General features: G+C 42.6%; 1 protein-coding gene across 1 annotated transcript in view; it reads left to right on the top strand.

The window, feature by feature from the left end:
- The window catches only part of FAT4 (FAT atypical cadherin 4), a 108716-nt gene that overhangs the window by 77915 nt on the left and 9699 nt on the right, over positions 1 to 21102 (top strand). The window contains exons 9-15 of the mRNA XM_071753875.1: positions 1513 to 5862; positions 11345 to 11449; positions 12951 to 13258; positions 17134 to 17219; positions 18524 to 18703; positions 19588 to 19712; positions 20815 to 21032. Of these exons, the coding sequence (XP_071609976.1) occupies positions 1513 to 5862; positions 11345 to 11449; positions 12951 to 13258; positions 17134 to 17219; positions 18524 to 18703; positions 19588 to 19712; positions 20815 to 21032 (5372 nt within the window). The remainder of the gene's footprint in view (positions 1 to 1512; positions 5863 to 11344; positions 11450 to 12950; positions 13259 to 17133; positions 17220 to 18523; positions 18704 to 19587; positions 19713 to 20814; positions 21033 to 21102) is intronic.

Raw genomic sequence — 21102 nt, 5'->3', positions numbered from 1 at the left:
TTATTGGCAGGCATGGCATCCATTAGAAAAAAAGCAAAAACCCCCAAATTTATGGCAGTCTAATGTAGCATGTGAGATAGCTTTATTAAAAAAACCAACCAAAACCCTCATAACTTCATGAAAACTTTTGCTATTATTCCAGTGACAGACTATCTAGTGTATATTTTGAAATATGGATCTTAATTTCCTTGTTATTTTGGAACTAAGTTTAAAGGGGGAACTGGTATCATAGAGCCAGAGAATGGTTTGGGTTGGAATGGACCTACAGCATCATCTAGTTCCAGTTCCTCTGCCAGGGGCAGGGACTCCTTCCACAATCCCAGGCTGTGCAAGTCCCATCCAGCCTGGTCTTGAAAGTAATAACAATAATAATTTAATTTGCTTAATTGAAGCAAAAATCTTAAATTTTATTTTCCTGTTTCTTTTCTCACAAGTGTCCAAATACTATTCATGTCTAAATATTCCTCTCCCTGAGGTAGAAATCATTGCACATGTCAAACAGTGACATGAAGTATAGTTTTTAGGGGAAGCTGTCAAAGTCATTCCTGCCTGTAAATGATTTTGCCTTGCCAGGCTGCAAAACAACATGATTTTTGTACAGGAGTGGGTATTTTCTAAATTTCAGTGCCAGTAAAGCATCAAGAGAATGTTCTGCAAATTGGTTGGACAGTGTCACATTGGAAAGATGTGCCCTGCATGAGGTCTGCAAACTCCAGTGCAAAAAACAACCCTGGGCTCTCCTTGCAGAGAGGCAAATATAGGGGGGATGCAAATAGTGCTCACAAAGTTGAACTAATAGTGAAGCATAAATTCAGAAGTCCTGAAATACAATAGATTTGAGTTACTGCACTAGTGTGCAAGAGTTGTGTACTTCTGTGTGATTTTACCCCATCCCAGAGGACCAGCATGCTTTAAAAAATACAGTCCCATTAGTTACTGTCCTCAGAATATTCTTACAGAATCAAAAGCAAGAGGCTGGTGGGGAGAAAGGAGCAGCATCTGGGGAACAGGGAGAAAAGGGGCTGGAAGGGAAGGTGGGTGTGAAAGGTGGAGCTCTAAGAGTGCTGCCAATTCACTTATATAAAAAAACAAACAAAAAAAAAAAAAGGAAAAAACAACAACAAAAAACACAAACCAAACCAACCAACCAAACCAAACCCCATTAAATCATATTAGGTGTATGGCTTTCATAATGTGAATGTTCTAGAAATGGGATATTAGGCTTCCAAAAAGTTGCTTTTCCAGAGATGTGTGTGCAGCCATTGACATCTTTAGATGCATTTCTCTGAATGCACTCACACACTTCTCAAATGCTTGGGTTTTGGCTGTCTGAAGGTCTCAGGGACTCACAGAGCTAACCAGCCTGTGGGAAAAGCAGTTCACTTTGGGAGTAGTATCAGGAAGGGCACTTTGCTCCAGGACACACTTCCAAGTACAAAGCTGCCATCAGGTTTCCCACAGCTGGTGGGTGTGTTCACTAAAGGACTGCCCTAACTTTGTTCTCCATTTCAGGCTCCTTTGTGTTTGCTGTGACTGTCACCGATGCAGATGCTGGCTCCAATGCTGAGCTCCACTATTCCCTCGTGGGGAAAAACTCTGAGAAATTCCACATTGATCCCGCCAGGGGAGCGATCCTGGCTGCCAGCGAGCTGGCAGGAGAGTCTGAAGTCACCATCTCTGTCCACGTGAGGGACGGCGGTCGGTACCCCAAGACAGACTCTACGACTGTCACCGTCAGGTTTGTGAACAGAGCAGAATTCCCTCAGGTTGAGGCAGAACAGGAAACCTTCACGTTCCCTGAAAACCAAGCGGTCGGCACGCTCGTCACCACTGTCTCCGGATCCTCAGCCAGAGGAGGCTCCTTGTCTTACTACATCGCCAGTGGCAACCTGGGCAGCACTTTCCTCGTTGACCAGGTGACAGGACAGCTCTCTGTGGGGCGGGCTTTGGATTATGAAGCCATCCAGAAATACGTGGTTTGGGTCGAGGCCAGAGATACGGGCTTCCCGCCCTTCTCCTCTTATAAGAAACTGGAAGTAACGGTGGTAGATGTCAATGATAACAGACCAGAGTTTGAGCAAGATCCCTTCATTGCAGAGGTAGTGGAGAACCTGTCCCCACGGAAGATACTGACAGTGGCTGCTGTTGACAGGGACAGTGGTCTGAACGGGCAGCTGAACTATGAAATAATCGAAGGGAATACAGAAAACAGCTTCAGCATCAATCGAGCCACCGGTGAGATCAGAAGCGTGAGGCCCCTGGACAGGGAGAAATTGTCTCGATACATACTAACCATAAAAGCATCAGATAAAGGCACGCCCCTCCAGAGCACAACTGTCAAGGTTCTGATTAATATTTTGGATGAAAACGACAACGCTCCGAGGTTCTCCCAGATATTCAGTGCCTCTGTGCCTGAGAACGCACCTCTGGGCTTCACCGTCACGCGGGTCACCACGTCAGATGAGGACATCGGGGTGAACGCGGTCAGCAGGTACTCCATAAGAGACACCAGTCTCCCCTTTTCCATAAATCCCAGCACCGGGGACATCACCATCAGCAGACCACTGAACAGGGAGGACACGGACCGCTACAGAATCAGGGTCTCTGCCCACGACTCCGGGTGGACCGTGAGCACAGATGTCACCATATTTGTCACGGATGTCAACGACAACGCCCCGCGGTTTACAAAGCCATCTTACTACCTGGAGTGTCCCGAGCTTCCTGGCATTGGGCTAAAGGCCACCCAGGTTTCAGCCACTGATCCCGATGAAGGGTCAAACGGCCAAGTCTTCTACTTCATAAAATCCCAGTCTGAGTTCTTCCGGATTAATGCGACCACCGGGGAAATTTTCAACAAGCAGTACTTAAGGTACCAGAACTCCAGCGGTTCCAGCAATGTCAACATTAACAGACACAGCTTCATCGTTACCTCCTCAGACCGAGGCAGCCCCCCCTTAATGAGTGAGACAACTGTCACCATTAACATAGTAGACAGCAATGACAACGCGCCGCTGTTCCTCGCTGGTAAATATTTCACTCCTGTCACCAAGAACGTGAGGGTTGGCACAAACTTAATTAAAGTGACCGCGGTGGATGACAAAGACTTTGGCTTGAATTCTGAAGTGGAGTACTTTATCTCTGATGAAGGCAAAACTAACAAATTCAGACTGGACAGGAGCACGGGCTGGATTTCTGTGGCATCTTCACTGATGGCTGATCTGAACAGGAACTTTCTGTTTGTGGTGAAAGCAAAGGATAAGGGTAATCCTCCACTCTCATCCGAGGTAACTGTTGAAATAGTCGTGACAGAGGAAAATTACCACACACCTGAGTTTTCTCAAAACCGTATGAGCATCACTGTCCCAGAGAGTCACCCTGTGGGAACGGTGGTCAGGACAGTTTCAGCCCGAGACAGAGATGCTGCTATGAATGGTTTGATAAGATACAATATTTCCTCTGGAAATGAAGCTGGTCTCTTTGCTATCAATGCAACTACTGGTACACTGACACTATCAAAACCACTCGATTTTGAGCTACACCAAAAGCATGAGCTCGTTGTCACCGCGACAGATGGCGGGTGGGTGCCCAGAACAGGCTATTGCAGTGTCACTGTTCATGTCATTGATGTGAATGATAACTCTCCAGCATTCAGCCCTGAGGACTACTTTCCAAATGTGTTAGAAAACGCCCCCAGTGGGACAACTGTTATTCGTTTAAATGCCACTGATGCTGACTCTGGCCCTAATGCCGTGATTGCCTACGCTATTCAGTCCTCAGACAGTGACCTTTTTGTCATTGACCCCAATACAGGAACCATCACCACCCAGGGATTTTTAGATTATGAAACGAAGCAAAGTTACCATTTAACAGTAAAGGCCTTTAACGTCCCAGATGAAGAGAGGTGCAGCTTTGCTAGCGTCAACATCCAGCTAGAAGGGACAAATGAATATGTGCCTCGTTTTGTGTCCAAGCTTTATTATTTTGAGGTTTCTGAGGCGGCCTCCAAAGGTACCGTTGTAGGTGAAGTTTTTGCAAGTGATCGTGATATGGGAGCTGATGGAGAAGTCCAGTACCTTATCTTTGGCAACAGCAGGAAGAAAGGTTTCCAGATAGATGAAAAAACTGGCCAGATATATGTTTCGGGACTTCTAGACAGAGAAAAAGAAGAACGAATCTCTTTGAAAGTCCTTGCAAAAAATTTTGGGAGCATTCGTGGTGCAGACATAGATGAAGTGACTGTCAATATCACTGTCCTGGATGCCAACGATCCCCCCATTTTTACCTTGGGCACCTACAACGTACGGATCAGCGAGGGTGTTCCTCCGGGCACCCACGTCACTTTTGTGAGTGCCTTTGATTCAGATTCTGTCCCCAGCTGGAGCAGGTTTTCCTATTTCATCGGGTCCGGCAATGACAACGGCGCCTTTTCCATCAACCCACAGACAGGACAGGTGACGGTCACCGCAGAGCTGGACCGGGAAACGTTGCCTGTCTACAACCTGTCTCTGCTGGCCATTGATTCAGGAACACCCTCTGCCACGGGAAGCGCCTCTTTGTTGGTAACTCTGGAAGACATCAACGACAACGGGCCTACCTTGTCCTCCAGCCAAGGAGAAGTCACGGAGAACAACCGTGCGGGGACTCTCGTGATGACACTTCAGTCGTCAGACCCCGATCTCCCTCCCAACCAAGGTCCTTTCACCTATTACTTGCTCAGCACTGGCCCCGCAACCAGCTACTTCAGCCTGAGCACCACCGGAGTGCTGACAACCACCAGGGAGATCGACAGGGAGCAGATCAGCGATTTCTACCTGTCAGTGATCACAAGAGACTCCGGTGTTCCTCAGATGTCTTCCACGGGAACTGTGCATATCAAGGTGATCGACCAAAACGACAACCCCTCTCAGCCCAGAGCAGTAGAAATCTTTGTTCACTATTACGGCAACCTCTTCCCGGGTGGGATTCTGGGCAACGTAAAGCCGCAGGATCCGGATGTGCTAGACAGCTTCCAGTGCTCCCTCACCTCAGGAGTCACCAGCCTCTTCAGCATTCCCGCGGGTACCTGCGAGCTGCACTCCCAGGCGAGGTCCACGGACGGGACGTTTGACCTGTCTGTCCTCAGCAGTGACGGGCTGCACGGCGCCGTCACCAGCAGCGTCCGCGTTTTCTTCGCAGGCTTCGGCAACGCCACCATCGCCAACAGCATCCTCCTGCGCCTCAGCACCCACAGCCTGAGGGATTTCCTGACAAACCACTACCTCCACTTCCTGCGCATCGCCAGCTCCCAGCTGACGGGCCTGGGCACCTCCGTCCAGCTCTATGGCCTGCACGAGGAGAGCAACCACACCTTCCTGATGGCGGCCATCAAGCGCGGCAACAACCAGCACGTCAACCCCAGCGGCGTCGCCACCTTCTTCGAGAGCATCAAGGACATCCTCTTCCGGCAGAGCGGGGTGCGGGTCGAGGCCGTGGACCACGACTGGTGCCTGCAGAGCCCCTGCCAGAATGGAGGGAGCTGCCTGAGGAGGTTGGCGGTGAGCCCTGCCCTGAAGAGCCTCCAGAGTGTCCCCGTCATCATCGTGGCCAACGAGCCCCTCAGGCCCTTTGTGTGCAGGTGCCTGCCGGGCTACGATGGGAGCCTGTGCCAGACGGACATCGACGAGTGCCTCCCTTCCCCCTGCCACAACGCTGGGACGTGCCACAACTTGGTGGGAGGCTTCTCCTGCAGTTGTCCAGAAGGCTTCACCGGCATGGCCTGCGAGAGGGACGTCAACGAGTGCCTTTCCCACCCGTGCAAAAATGGTGCTGCCTGCCAGAACTTCCCAGGAAGCTTCAGCTGCCTTTGTAAAACCGGCTACACAGGTAACGCTGCTCCTCCTTACCTCTTAGGGTCCAGAAGACAAGAAAAGAGGGCAGAAATATGCCTTTTTGGTACATTTCATCATCTTATGTGGAGCAAGGTGGATCCTCTTCTCCCAAGTAACGGGCCCTAGGATGAGAGGAAACGGCCCCAAGTTGCATGAGGGGAGGTTTAGGCTGGATAAGAGGAGACGTTCCTACAGTGACAGGGTTGTCAGGCTCTGGAACAGGCTGCCCAGGGAAGTGGTGGAGTCACCATCTCTGGAGATGCTTAAAGGATCTATAGATGTGGTGCTGAGGGACATGGTTTAGTGGTGGGCTTGGCAGTGCTGGGTTAATGGTTGGACTTGATGAAGTTAGAGGTCTTTTCCAACCAAAACAATTCCAAGAGTCTATAATATAAGCATGCACAGCAGATGAAGGGGTCAAGCAAAATGAGGTATTTGTAATAATGAAACACAGAAGACCAGGTGCCCACAGTATTGTTTCATTTTAGCTCTGTCTTCAGGCAAATCTCACTTACCTGATTTTTGTCAGAACAGAAAAATTTTTACAAGAGCTATTTTAATTTATTAAATATGTAGAAGCCATTCCCAATGCTGAAGTATGATTTCTTTTCTGTTCTTGTTATTGTTACACATACTGTGGTAGCATTTCAAGCCTGCTAGGAGTGTGCCAAGCAAGAAAATCGCCCTCTGCCCCAAATTGCTTACAGTCATACGAGACAGAAAACAGATGAAGGGGATGGGAAAAACCAGAATTTGGACAAAATGGCCAACCGTGTCTGTTCTGTATTTTCTGTATTTTGTTCCTTTGTTGTTCATTTTTTTTATTAACAACAGAAATGTCTGCAGTGTTCCTACCTCTTCTGAATATTTGTTCCTCTAATACTTATTACACACTCAAACGTAGCAGCATTTTATCCCCAGCAAAGCAGGCTGATGCTACCTGTCTGATATTGAAGGAAGGTCAGAAGAGGGTTGATTGTTCTTCTGTTTTTTTTTCTTAAACCAGATTATCACAGGAGATGGGGTACACATTGCAAAGAAAAAGTTATTCAGTTTCAAAATAAAGGTTTAACTTCCTCATTAAAGGCTCCAGCAGAGGATCCACACTCAGTGTGAAAGGTTTGTTGATGTAAGGGACACTGATGTGAGCTTTGGGGTGAACCTCACAGATTTCACAGCTGAGCCTCGGGTGAAGAGCAATTATTGTTAATTGCCAAGCAGTTCTAATTAAGTTACTGATCCAGGATTTTATTCCGTATTGTATTAGTACACATAATTATTTCGCCAGGAGCATGGCAAAGTAATTCTAGGGCATCTATGATTATATGGACATATGTTTGTTGGTGCAGCAAAGCCAAACCCTTCATTAGCCCTATCAGCATGCTGTGGTATATGCCTCTAGTCCATAATTTGAAACATTAAAGAAACATCTGGATATTTTTTCCTAGTATTCAAGCTCATATCTTACTGTCCAACCCTTATGTCAGCTAGAAATGAAGGTCTACATGTGACAAGCTTGGGAAAAGCCCTTTAACTAAGAAAAAGTGATGAGAGACTCTTGCAGTTCAAAGTGTTGGATTTCTTTCATGCCATGAATTAAATGTGGCGTCTGATATGAGCTTTCTTAAACTCCTTGTCAACACAAATAACTGTAAAATACACTAGCACTGATGCAGACGTTTCTATTTGGGAGTCAGATCTTTTAAAATCAGTTAGCCATTGCAGAATCAAGAATTATTTAAGTGTCTGGAGATTAATTGATTAAGACAGAAACCAAATGTCACCAAAGTACATAATTAAAAGCCAGACTATCTTTGGAGTTGACTATCAGCAGAGTTTATTGGATAAGCTCACAGTTAATATTCAGTGCACTTAGACACTTCATGTCTGCAAAAGCAGATTTGAAATATTGTAAATTTAATATTCAGTAGGTTCTGCAAACACATGTTAGAATACAGATTGCTAGAGAATGCTTGACATCGAGACTATTATGTCACAATTATACTGCCAACAGAAAGAGACCACAGCTGCTTGGTCATTTAATCCTGATGCATATGTGATTAAATAGAGCCATAGTGAATGTAAAAATAAAGCCTGAAACTGTTTCTTTATGAACATAAACCTTGAGTGCCTTAGCAAAACAAAACCAAAAAAAAAAAAGACAACCGAAATAGTGGATTTCTAACTCAGTCGACCATATACATAGTTTTGTGCTTCTCTTGGAATGAAAATGCAGTGCCATAATTGAATTTGCATGCTTGGTAAAAAAATAATATTTACACGATACTGTGTACAAGTAGAAATCAGTGTTTTCTGAGACAGAGTCTCTGTTCACCATAAATTAGAGTACATGAGCTGTAGACCTTTATAATGATCTACCTGAAAACTGAGTCTTGCTTTCCCTTGATTTATTATGTTTTGTCAGCTGCATTTCACTTCATTATACTGCAAAGGTAATGCAGTTCTTTTCACTGAATAGGATTATAGTGGCTGATTACCTCAGTGCAACATCATTAAGGCTGAAACAATCTGTTATAATTACATCTCTTAATGATGATCGGGTTTTGTTTTGAAAATAATCACTTTGCGGAGGGAATATACTTTGTGATTTACAGTAGTTGTCTGCCCTTCCTTTGAACCCTTCATATCCTGTTTTCCAGGACTCATTAAGATGAAGGAATGTAGGTTTGTGAAATTGTTTCAACTGCAAGATGAAAAAATATTAGAACTTTGAAAGATGGACACGGGAGAACCACAAAACCTAAAACTCTCGAATCAGCTGAAATCTAACCCAAAAGCATTCAGCTGGTATCTGTTCCTGTTAACATTTTTCAATTAAAAAAAATAATTAGGAAGTTAGATATTTGCATAAACCCCTGCATGTGATATCATCAGCTTGAGGTGATGACTGCTGAATGCTGTCTGGTATCGATTATCCAGCATTATTCTCATGGTCATGGTCTTCAGAAAAAAGATCTTTCTGACACAAAAATGAATACCCAGGTCTTTTGATATTTCAGCTGACAAGAGATCTTTACTAAACTGGGGTGTTACTGGGGTGGCTCTGGTTTGGAGTTTCCTTGGTTCCCAAAACATTGGCTGAGAAGTTCCCTTCCCCTTCCTGGATTTAATAAGTTTCTATTCTTTTGGTCCTTACAGGACAGCATATTAAACTGTTTACATTATTTCTTTATTTATCAGTTTCTAAATCTCATCCTCTCTTTGGCAGGTTTTTCTAATCATCTTGCTCTATCAAAGCAATTTATTAAAAATGGAACATCCATAGTGATAAACTAGAGAAGCATTGCTAAATGATACTTTTGCCCTGCTGCTATCTGGCTGAAGGACTCTTGCTTTTAGAGCAAGCATGCTTAAATGCATTTGAAGAGGAAAAATAAGCTTCATAGGCATCTTTTGTTGGATCATTATTTCAAGTGTAAATGGAAACATTTCCCCTCATTCTTTGGAACTTAAGTGAACGGCAAAAAAATAGCTGAAATTTCTTCTTCATTTTAAATAAATATTAGTTTTTATAGCTCTGATGGATTGTCAGATCAGAGTATTTGTCTTCTCCTGTGTCAAAACAGTTGGGATAAATGCAAACACACTTTTATTAGTTTCATGAGTTATTCAAACAATTGTTAAATATGAAGATGATGTTGTTATTCACTGGTTAAAATATACACAGCTAAGATAAACACCAATATTCTGATGCTGACTCAGCAAATATGCCAACTTTAATGTTAGCTGAGAAAAAGAAGAGTTAGCTTGAATAGAAAAAAACTGAGCAAGTCTTATTAACTATATTCAATTTTTGTGAAAACTAAGAAACAACTTTGAGCTGTTTTAAGTATCACTGCGTGTTCTTGGTAGCTCAAGGATCTGTGCCATGTACCATCATTTTAAAATAAAGAAAACAGGAAAATCTAACATAAAAAGTTAGCTCATCATTCAGTCATGGCCATTAGAGAATAAAATATAAATAAATACTCCCAAAGCAAAATAAGACGACACTGGAAACGTTTCCTGGATTTCTGGTGAATCCACAGGTTGGGTATTAGCCACAGGAATCCTCAGCTCTCCGTGCCCATTCTGCTCCCACATGGAGAGCTGCTGCTCACAGGACAGAACTGCCTGCAGATTTCCTTACTTTAAGCAGAAAATTGTGACATTCTGAAAAAGGTAATGGAGTCAGTACAGCCCAGTCCTGATGTTCTGCAGTTTCAGGGAGCCACACGTCCTGCAGTGCTGTCGTGGGTTCTGTAAGGATTATGGGGTGTATGTGGCACATAGAATGGACACCCTCTATGCAGGCTCATGCAGTCCTTTTACCTTAAACATATGTTTATATGGTGTGAGGAATAAGGCAATTACCAGTGTTATAAGAAGCATTAAGGCAGTCTTAGCCTTTGCTATGTATAGATATCCTGGGCTAGATGCTGTTCAAGGAGAGGTCTGGAAGAACGTGGCTGATTTTGCCAATTATTGCAGAGAAACATGAGGGACAAAGATGGAGGTATTTAAAAGATGTCTGGATGTGGTGCTTGGGGACATGGCTTAGTGGTGGATTTGGCAGTTTTGGGTTAAAGGCCAGACTTGATGATCTTAAAGATCTTTTCCAACCAAAATGATGCTCTCAGGTTTTGAAGGGCAGGCAGGGAAGGCAGGTACCAGAAGTGGTGTAGAGTGGAAGTGTTGCTAAAATGATAAAAGCCTAAGCAATGAAAAACTTAGAAGTGAAGACCAAAACTTCTGTGGTTAATGATTCCATTCAAATAGAATTTTAGCTTTGTACAGAGAATCCCCTTGTCAGCATATGGCATCTGTTAAAATCTTCACTTTTCCTCTTGGTTCTTTTCCTCGTTGAAATAATTTATGTGATTTCAGTTTATTCTCTGGTGAATAATATTTACCACACATGACAATGTCTGCTTAGAAAAGGACTGTATCTAGGGCAACTTGCTTTAGCTCCAGAGGGGAGTCAGGAAGGAGGCTGTAATTGATGAGGAAAAATAAGAAAAGTCATATAATGTACAATAGCAGCCTGTGTTCTGCAGCATGCTGTGTTCCTGCAGGATCCAGCAAGGGCTGTCTGTATCTCCTGCACACTAATGAGTGCACTGAATTCAATAGGGGGGAAAAAATTATTTCTTTTTTGTAAGTTCACCTCCTTTCATTTCACAATCTCTCTTTTGGGGACACCAGTTAATTAAAAAAAATAATTAAAACCAGCCCACCAATACCTATACGAGATTATAACAAAGTTGAGACATTTGAAGATGAAAGCTGATTTTTCTGGGCCGTGTATTCTGTGTGTGTCCAGGCACTGTGTCTGTGTGTCCTCTCCCCATCCTCCAGCCACAGCTGCTCCCTGCTCCCTCCTGGCCGTGCCCTCAGCATCACTCACCAGCTCCTTCCCTGCCCACCAGCATGGCTTGGGTATTCACCTGGAAATTCCTTTTCTTCCCCATCCACAGGGAAAACGTGTGACTCCACTGTCAATTACTGTGAGTGCAACCCCTGCTTCAACGGAGGATCCTGCCAAAGCGGGGTGGAGGGATACTACTGCCACTGCCCCTTTGGTGAGTGCCCCCTCTCCCTTCATCTTCCTCCCTCTCCTGCCTCACAGCAGACACTTCTAGCAGCTTTTAGCAGTGCTGAAGGGGTAAGATCCATCCCTACCTGAAGGGGTAAAAATCCATCCTTCTTCTTGCACCCTGCACGCTTACAAGGTGTGAGGAAGTTGCTGTAGGGTTGAGTTAGAGAAAGAGACTTTGGGATAATAATGAATGGAGAGGGCTTGGGTTTCTTTGGAGAAATTTGCATGATTTGTTAAGATATCTGTAAAGCAAGAACTGAGCACCCACGTTTTTCTGTAGGCAACAACAGGAGATATTGGCACTTTTATATTTAGGAAACCTGACCAAATCAAACAGCTTTGTTAGCCCTCAGCAATACTTCAGTTCTTATGTATGACTAAAGTTCTGAGTTCCAAAACCAGAGGACAGTTCTGAGAATCAGAAAAGCATATAGTACTGCCAAAATAGTTTAGTAATTATTGGAATTTAATTATCCCAAATTTGGTTTGGTGAATAAACCCAATAAAGGCATTAAACAACACAGATACTCCCGTGTTTTGTGATATAATTGCAGGAATATTAGTTCTGAATGCAGATTAATCCAGGATTTTCATTGTTCATATAAAAAAACCATGAAAGTTAATGGAAAATATTAATCAGGAAAGAGAGAAACCTGCAAAATTATCTGCAGTGTTTAAGGCTGCTGAAAACCCCTACACATAAATACTGTTCTTGATTCAGATTTGTTACTACCACTGAACATGGTTTTCTCCTAGCATGAGGATTAACTTCTGTTTATTTTCCTCTGTTTTGCATTTCTGCAGTTTTATTAATTTCCTATATGGTCACGTTCCATTGTAAATGTAACTAATATTTATAAATTAAGTTTTTCTCGTTGCCACTGCAGTAAAAAAAAATAAATAAATAAAGGCAAATTATTTGACAGAGGCCTGAAAATAAAAATTTAGAATGCACCAAAATATTCAGGTCAATAAAAATACTGAGCAGGCATAATGTTTTAATCATATGTCTGTTTGTATCATAAGTAGAAAAAATGAACTAATGAACTACTGATTGAGAAAACAGTTCAGATAACATCTACAGAGGGAAGAATAAGCTCAAGCTGGAAATTTATTTCCATAACTGGATTAACAAATGCCTGATTATAATTAACAAAAACCATATTTGACATAGCTGTCAAATTCACTTTTTTTTTTTGTCTTCTAAAGAAATGGTAGAGCTCAAAGAAACGTACTTCATTTTTCAATAGATGTAGCTGTCATTAGTAACTAAATTTTTAAGTTTAAATATATATTTCAACACGCACTTGTGTGATAATAGGTTTCTTCTGTTCACATTGCATGTTTTTAATCATCCATGGGAGGTTTCTGAAAGAGCCCACGTGTCATGGCCATGGCTGGAGCACAGCAGAGCTTGGTTCCTGGGAGAACCATCAGTGAGGGGAAAAAATACCTAATACCAGATTATCTGTTTTATTGTGCAGGTGTTTTTGGGAATCATTGTGAACTGAACAGTTATGGCTTTGAGGAGCTGTCGTACATGGAGTTTCCCAGTCTGGATCCCAACAATAATTACATCTATATAAAGTTTGCCACCATCCAAAGCAATGCCTTGCTGCTGTACAACCACGACAACCAAACCGGAGAGGGAGCAGAATTCCTGGCCCTGGAGATAGCAGGAGAGAGGCTGAGATTCTCCTACAACCTTGGCAGTGGCTCCTACAGCCTCAGCACAGCTAAGAAGGTGTCTGATGGGCAGTTTCACACAGTTATAGCCCGGAGGGCTGGAATGGTAAGGAATGCTGAGCTGAGGATTGGAGATGAGTTCAGCCAAGTCACTTTGGCTGCCACATGGACATAAAATTAGCAACGTTGTGTTTGCTTGCTGAACCTCCAACTTTGGGAAAAAACTCCCTCGTTTCTGTCTTACTCCAACTGACTCAAAGGCCTAGAATGGTTTGATTAGAATCGTGATGATAAAGAGTGATTAAAAAAACATGTGCAGTGCCCCACTCTGTTCTAAATGTGAAAAATGAGAACCCAGAATAATTAATGAAATACATTACTACACATGAGGCTAATTAACTGATGCAGGGATGATTATCAGGGGAGGCTAATTAACCGTAGTATCTACAAAAAGTCTCAAAATAATTTTTCTGAACTTTTGGAAAATAGAAATAGACAAGCCTAGAATTCCAGGCATCCCTGACCTCCTTGAGATTTTACCAGTCTCATCAGGCTGGAAGCCTGGCTTTCCTTTGAAGCACACATGTGAAAATGGCAAAGGTGCTACATCAAGAGGGGTTTTTTTGTGGGGAAGGGTGAGAGTTATTTTTCTTTCTGTCCCCCAGAAAGCATCTGAGGGGAGGAATTCTGCCAGAAACTGGACTGGGACAACTGATTGCCATATACCTGGTACTCTGACCCCTCTCCCGCCTTCATTTTTCTTCCAGTAAATGCTTTCTGTTTCTCTTCTGTCATTTTTTAACAATATTTCCAAAGCAGAACATGAACCAAATGCTCCTTGAGTTCCAGCCAAGCTTTTTGACTCCACAGTGTTTGACTTAGAAATGAAAGCACATCTATTTGCCATCAATAATCAGTAACTATTGCCCTCCAGCTCCCTTCTCAGACAGAAATGGCCAGAGCCTGCAGAATCCCCTGCTCTTCCCATGTTTGAAATTAAGGTCATATAAGAATAATATATGGTTGGAGCTCCACATTTCGTTTTATATATTCCAAGCCAGAAGTGATGTAAAGAACAAAGGAATAAACTGTACTGCCCAGGGTGGCTGCCCTGAGTCTGTGCAGAGGCAGTGCTGCTGAACACAGCCCTTCAGGGATTCTAAGCTGCAGGGCCAGGATGTCCTTAGGCACAAATGTCCCAAAAGCAGCAGAGGGATGTGTTACCTTGTGGTTTGGGGTTCTTTGGAGGACAAGGGTTGTCTCCTGACCTCCCTAAATGGGTGTTTTTCTTCTTCTCTCCCAGAGATTCTTGAGCCTGTAACTGCATTTTAGCTGCGTAGCGTGAGCCCTGATTTCTCCATTTGTTGAAGGGGTGGGTGGCTTAGTCCTCAGCTGGGTTTGCAGATCCAGTTGGTGTGTGTTAGAAGGAGTTAAATATCCAAATTAGATGAAGGATAATTGTGATGTTGAGTGATGGCTTTGTATTAGCCTGCCTTAATATCAGACACTTACTGATCTGCATCACAGTTTCTGAACGCTAAAGCCCCCAAAGGTGCACCTAAAACCAGGAAAGGCACCAGGCTTCCATTTTAGCTACTAAATTAGTGTGATATTTCTTTCAGTTAAGATGCAAATGGGTAAGTAGAGGAGCACACGTTAAAAATTACACCAAATAAATGAAACACACTAAATTAAAAAACAGAGCAGGAAAATGTTTTACTTGTAGATGTGCCAGAGGGCTAAGCTACAGAAGAGATAGCAAAAAAAAAAAAAAAGGACTATTAACAGAAAATTTGTTATGAATGGTTCAAGCTGAAAGCAAACATTTATGACAACCTATACCTTTGTGTGATTTTTATTATTTTTTTTTTTAATGTGTAAGCTCAGTAGTGTCAGCTGTTTACAAACATGGTATGTGAAAGGATCGCTTTTGTCTTAGATATTTCTGCTGAAGGAAAAATATCTCCCAGGTGTCCAAAACTGTATAAAATAGCCTTCCTTCAGGATTCCAAATCTGTCATTTCCTACAGCACAGTGGGATTTTATCGGAAACTGGTAAAATCATTAAGTTGTCAGTCCTGAGCTATTGCAGAGTGACAGGATAGAAAGTCTCCTAATGCAGCAAGGTAACTGTAGAGTAATGCTTAAGTAACAAGCAGGAACATTTGACTAACATTAGAAAATAAATTGTAAGAAGTCTGCTCCAAGTAAAATATATTCTCAAATGTCGAGCCCCTCAGCTGAGGCTGCAGCTCAGCTTTCCCAGAGCAGAGCAGTGTGAGTTAGGGGGGAGATTACACTGATGGAGCTAAGAACAAAAAAACTTTTTTTGTTGTTGTTGTTGATATTCCAAAGGAAAATATTCACGTGTGTGATGGTGTACAGACCCACCAGCTGATTATTCTTGCTATGAATTGTTTCATTTATACAGGGGTATAATCTGCTTTGGAACTGCAGAATGGGGAGAAGCAGGTTTTGGTTATTATGTATGGAGAGAAATTCAAGATAAGCTTTCATTAAAAATAGCAAATTGAACAATTCAGGGCATGATGTAGGGCCCAGAGCTATGGATTTATTTGGTCAATACAATGTGTCAGCTCACACTGTGTGTTTGGAAATAGCAGGGACAATCTGTGGGGATTTCAGCAAGATGTTTTTAGTGAACTTAGTGGCAGACAGAAAAAAAAAAAAAACTATTGCAGAGTAATGACATACTGATAGCTGTTGCTGTTTGCTCAGCTCCTGTAGAGTAACTTAAAATATAAAATGAGTCATTTTAAAAAGTAAAGTTGGATCTAAATTTGCTGTAAAACTGTCCCACACATCCTGCTGAAACCTAAGAAGTTGATATGGACAATTTGGAGATTGCTTTTGTGAAAATTTGTGACAAGGAATAACTAACCTTCAGGGATGGATTTTTTTCTCAGTGCATCTGTTATTAATAAATTGCTCTGGTGAAAATTCTTTGCTAAATAAGGAATAAAATTAAAAACCCCTTTTAAATCAGCAGGAATTATTTAATGATTTTAGTGAAAGCTTTGATTAGACTTTTAGTGATTACACAATAAGGTGCCATGGTTCCCTTTGGTGTAAATGGCTGAGATAGGTTATGAGGCAATCTGGGTGTCTGGGGCTTGATGGCTTGGAGGTGATAAGAAAGTTGAAGACAGCTCTAAGAGCTGGTGATGCCTGGTTCTTCCCTGAACTTTCCTGGTCCCCCTGTAGGTACCCACATACTCAACAGCCTGCCCAGGGAAGTGGTTGGGGTGACCCAGCCATCCCTGGAGGTATTTAAAGATGTGTGGGTCTGGTGCTTAGGAATATGGTTTAGCAGTGCTGGGTTAACAGCTGGACTTGAGGATCTTAAAGGTGTTTTCCAATCAAAATGATTCTTTCGTTGTGTGTTTCACCATTATCAACACAGGACAAACATCCCTCACGACCTGCAAGCCTAAGAGGTGACTTAATCGTGTCCACTTGGGTATTCTTTGAGTATTTTTAATTGGTTGGTTATTGTTTTTAACTAGTCATCCCAGTGCTTTTACTCCCAGCTTTTGCAATCTGCTTTTTATCAGACTCAGGCAGTGTGTGGAATGTCACAGCCAAGCCCCTGGCATTTGGAGGGAGCAGCACTCTGATCAGATCAGGAGTAGGATTTGGTGTGAGCCAAAATAACTGCAATTTGAAGAAGTAAAAAAAAAACAAACCCTACCCAAATCTGAAAACTTTGTGTTTCACTGATTCTCCTCTGTATGAAGCAGACAATGAGCTCATTCTCTGTTAGTGCCCACATCTCAGCATTCACTGTGTTGCCACAGACTGGAGTTGTTCAGGGGCTCTGATGAACCCTGAGACCCTGACTGACACAGTAATTCCCATTCTGGTTGATTCTTTCACATAATATATTTAATCATGGATATTTAATGTGGTTGGGGACTACAATCTTGTACTAATCAGCATATCTGTGGATGGCTTTTCCAGGCAGCTTCCCTGACAGTGGATTCCTGCTCTGAGGATCAGGAGCCAGGCTACTGCACAGTTAGCAATGTTGCTGTTTCTACTGACTGGTAAATAAATATTCACTTTGTGGGTTGCTTTTTTTTTTTTTTTTTCCCCCCAGTAAAATAAAAAATAAATCACCCTCTAAAGCCAAAGGAATTTGGGGTAATGGTTACATGCCCTTAGCCCAGCCTTAAGCAAGGCATCTCATCTGCTTTCCTTCAGAGGCAGGCAAAGGCAAGGCTCCCAAGTGTCTTTCTTCTGTCTTTCCAGAAGCAAATTACATTTTCTACATGTATGGCTACTTTCTAATTCAGGCAACACTTCTGCATGGAGTTTATCTGGGACAAGGGGTTGATTCAGAAATCCCCAACTCTTGGCTCTGTCTCTGTCCCAGGATCTGGTGGCACACAAGAGATGTATGGCCATGGGTGGTGTGGATTTTGGGTAAACTGGTGTAAAACTTATTGCCTAATACCATGAGATTTCAAATCTAGAGTTCTCAAATCAGAATATCAGCACTTTCTTTCACCAGATTGATGTTCTGCAGCATTTAGTGCTACAAATCTTTAGCAAAGCTTCCCCCACTTTTACATCTTGAATCATATTATCTTCCCTTAATCAGGCTCAAACTCAAAATACTCTTACACCAGCAGCCCTTATATCTCACTCCAGTGTTCAGCTTTGGGCTCTGCTTTAGTGGCATTTATTTATTTATTTAAGCTGCACTTCTCGTTTCTGTAAAGGTGTAAAAAATGGCATCACCTGATTACTGCTTTCCTTTAAAAAGAAAAAATAAAATTTGGCATAATTACTTTGACAGTGTTTCCAGTAATTTCCATATCTCATCTTTTACAGTTTTTTATTTCTTAAACATTGGCCAGTACAGAGAACAAATCTTATTTCTTATGTGTAATGTAACTAACTCAGAAGCCTTTCTTTTGCATCTTTAGAGCCTCTTTGGAGCTAACAATAAATTTAATCCCCGTCCCTTTGACTAATTTCTTGCAATAATCATGATCATATTTCCTGTCACACGGAGTTTCCTTGCCAGCAAAGATGTTACATCTTTGTAAAATAGTGAATCCATCTTCCAGCTACTTAAATACCATCTACAGTTTAAATTATTTAAATGATAATTGATTTTAAAAAACTTTATTCATTATGATTTCATGCATGCTGCTCAGTCAAGCGAATAGAATTTTTGACATGAAATAACTGAGTGTGAATTTGTGAGTTCTCTTCATCTTCCCTTCTAAATGTAAAATACAGTTTTGGAAGAGGCATTTTAGCTGATTGTTGCAGTTTCTGTGTTGTCATTGCTACCTTAATGTCCAATACTGACCAATTATTTTTCTGACTTCTTTTGTAGGACTCTTGATGTGCAACCAAACCGAGTCACTGTTGGTGGCATTAGGTCTGTCGAGCCCATCCTTCAGAGGAGAGGACAGGTGGAAAGCCATGATTTTGTGGGCTGTATCATGGAATTTGCAGTCAATGGACGTCCCCTGGAGCCCAGCCAGGCTTTGGCAGCTCAAGGAATCCTAGATCAGTATGTCTGCTATATATGGTATCATCTGGACGTGTTTACAGTAGAGGAAGCTGTCAGGAAAGTCAGATGGTATTTCATTCAGGCAGCTTCAGATAGTTCTCATTAAAAAAAAAAATTTAAAAAGACTGTAGAACTTATTTTAAAGTGCAAAAAATGCAGGAAGAAAGTGAGTTTTTATGAAAGGTTCACAGCAGATTACAGAGGCTTCAAAAAAGCAACATCTTCACATTTCTCTGCCAGTTGTTATGAATGCTGCTTTGCAGGCTGAAGTAGAGTTCTTACTACTACTCAGTAGCCTCTTACTGGGTTTCTTTGTAAATTCCACCTGGGTTTGGCTGTTCTCATACTGTTTGCTAATCCTCTGCTCAGTTTTATTTCTTTTTAATCCACCACGTCTGTTCTATCACTTTCCCTCTGTAGTATCACTGAGGCTCCCTCATATCCTCCAAGTGGCCTTTTGGATATGATGGGCTATCTGAGTCTCCTGTATTTTCCCACCTCAGTGGTTGAAAATCAGAGTTGTAGCAATAATGTCAGTCTTTCATCCAAATTTACAGCTCACCCTTTCTCTTTCAACCCCCAAATTTGTGCTGTTTGTTGTGATATGAAGTCTCAGGAGGTCTGCAGCATAAAAAAAACCCAAAACAGTTAAAAGAGTTTCTTCTCTTGCATAACAGATAATGGTCATTTCATTGTCTCTGGATTCCTTTCTTTTTTTGTAACTTGATGCCAAAATTTGGGATCTGCTTAGAAACACGAGCAGTCTGTGGGGAAGAGTCTCTCCACTTACTGCATTTCTGGGGTGAGGGGTGCTTCCCATCACGTTTTCCCTGCTGGTTTGTTCACATCCTTCCTTCAGCAGAGACTTCTCCTGTTTGTTTCAGGTGCCCCAGGCTCGAAGGTGCCTGCACAGCCAGCCCCTGCCAACACGGTGGCACCTGTGTGGATCACTGGTCATGGCAGCAGTGTCACTGCAGAGATGGCCTGACAGGAAAGCACTGTGAAAAATGTATGGAGGGGTTTCAACTCTTATTTGTGTTTAATGGACACCTCACTGTCACTGAACCTCATGCCTTGAAGGGTTTCTCTGCAGGAGCGTGGAATAATGAATGCTATAAAATGATGAAAGCAAGCAGCATGTTTGCTTCTTCAATAATTTTGAAGGACAAGTCCACAATGGACTTATTATATCTTTCATGAGCTGAAAATAGCAAGAAATTACATAAGTTATGTTTTCTGGGCTGTATATCACACATCAGGTAACATATGCTCATGTAAAACTACTGCTTCCCGATAATGCATAATCAGAAACTAAACTAAAGACATCCCAAAGGAGGGATTTGTCTGCTCTGGGTAGGTAAGAGGGTAAGGGGAATCCCTTCACACCATCACTGTGTGTGTGCTTGTGGCTTCTCCCAGTGCAGGCCTTTTTTATCAAATGGCCATCAGGTTATACACAAGAAAATATGGTAAATGTAAATAAAAGCAAGCCACTTACACTCTGGGGTTATTGACTCACTTATGGATAGCTCTGTAAATCAACACAGGATTGTCTAGGAGAGCAAAGTGATTTATGTCCCTGAAGTTGCTGCATAATGCCTGGGCTTTGTTTTCTTACATGTCCCATTATTGTTTAGATGATAGATCTGCTTTTATTGTGCCTGTTTACTGAGGAATTCAGCTATAATTTTAACAGCATTTGGTAGTCAGTGCTCTGCCATTTTTTATTCTTTCTCTTTTGTGCCATAACAAATAGAAAGTCATTATCTCTGCCCTGAAGAGCTTAGAGTTCAATATATCATGAAGCCCTGCCTGCAGTAATGGAAACAGTAACATCCCTGGGAAGGAATTACAGCTCTCAGAGCCAATTTATTTTTTTTTTTTTTCCCTACTCCCTCACTTGTTCCCTAGCGAGTTTAATTTACTATTGACTGATAGCAGCAGTAAATTACCAGCACACTCCCACTCTCAGACACACATTCTGGTTGAAGCCAAGGAACAGAGGGGCTGCAATGGCTGCTGACAATTCCCTGCTCCAAAGGGAAAGGCGTTGGCATTAGGCAGCTGATGGCCGGGGCTCACGGCTCACAGCTTCCCTCTCCTTGCCCCAGATGTTACAGCTGACACTGCCTTGTCCCTGGAAGGCAAAGGACGACTGGACTACCACATGAGCCCAAAGAAGAAGAGAGAATACATGATGAGAGGAGGTGCTGGAGGTGCTGGGTCGGGGCCCCCGGGTGCGGAGCGCTTGGAAGTGAAGTTCCGGACGAGAAGCGAGAGCGGGGTTTTGCTTCACGTCCAGGAGAGCAGCAACTTCACTACTCTGCAGGTAGGATTGCAGCTAATGCTGGCTTTGGTTTGATTGGACTGCCTCATGCCTGTGATCAAAATCACATTTT

Source organism: Heliangelus exortis, chromosome 10 (assembly GCF_036169615.1).
Source record: "Heliangelus exortis chromosome 10, bHelExo1.hap1, whole genome shotgun sequence".
Classification (NCBI taxonomy): Eukaryota; Metazoa; Chordata; class Aves; order Apodiformes; family Trochilidae; genus Heliangelus; species Heliangelus exortis.
The sequence above is the reverse complement of the archived record's forward strand: the minus strand, read 5'-3'. Positions and strand labels throughout refer to the sequence as shown.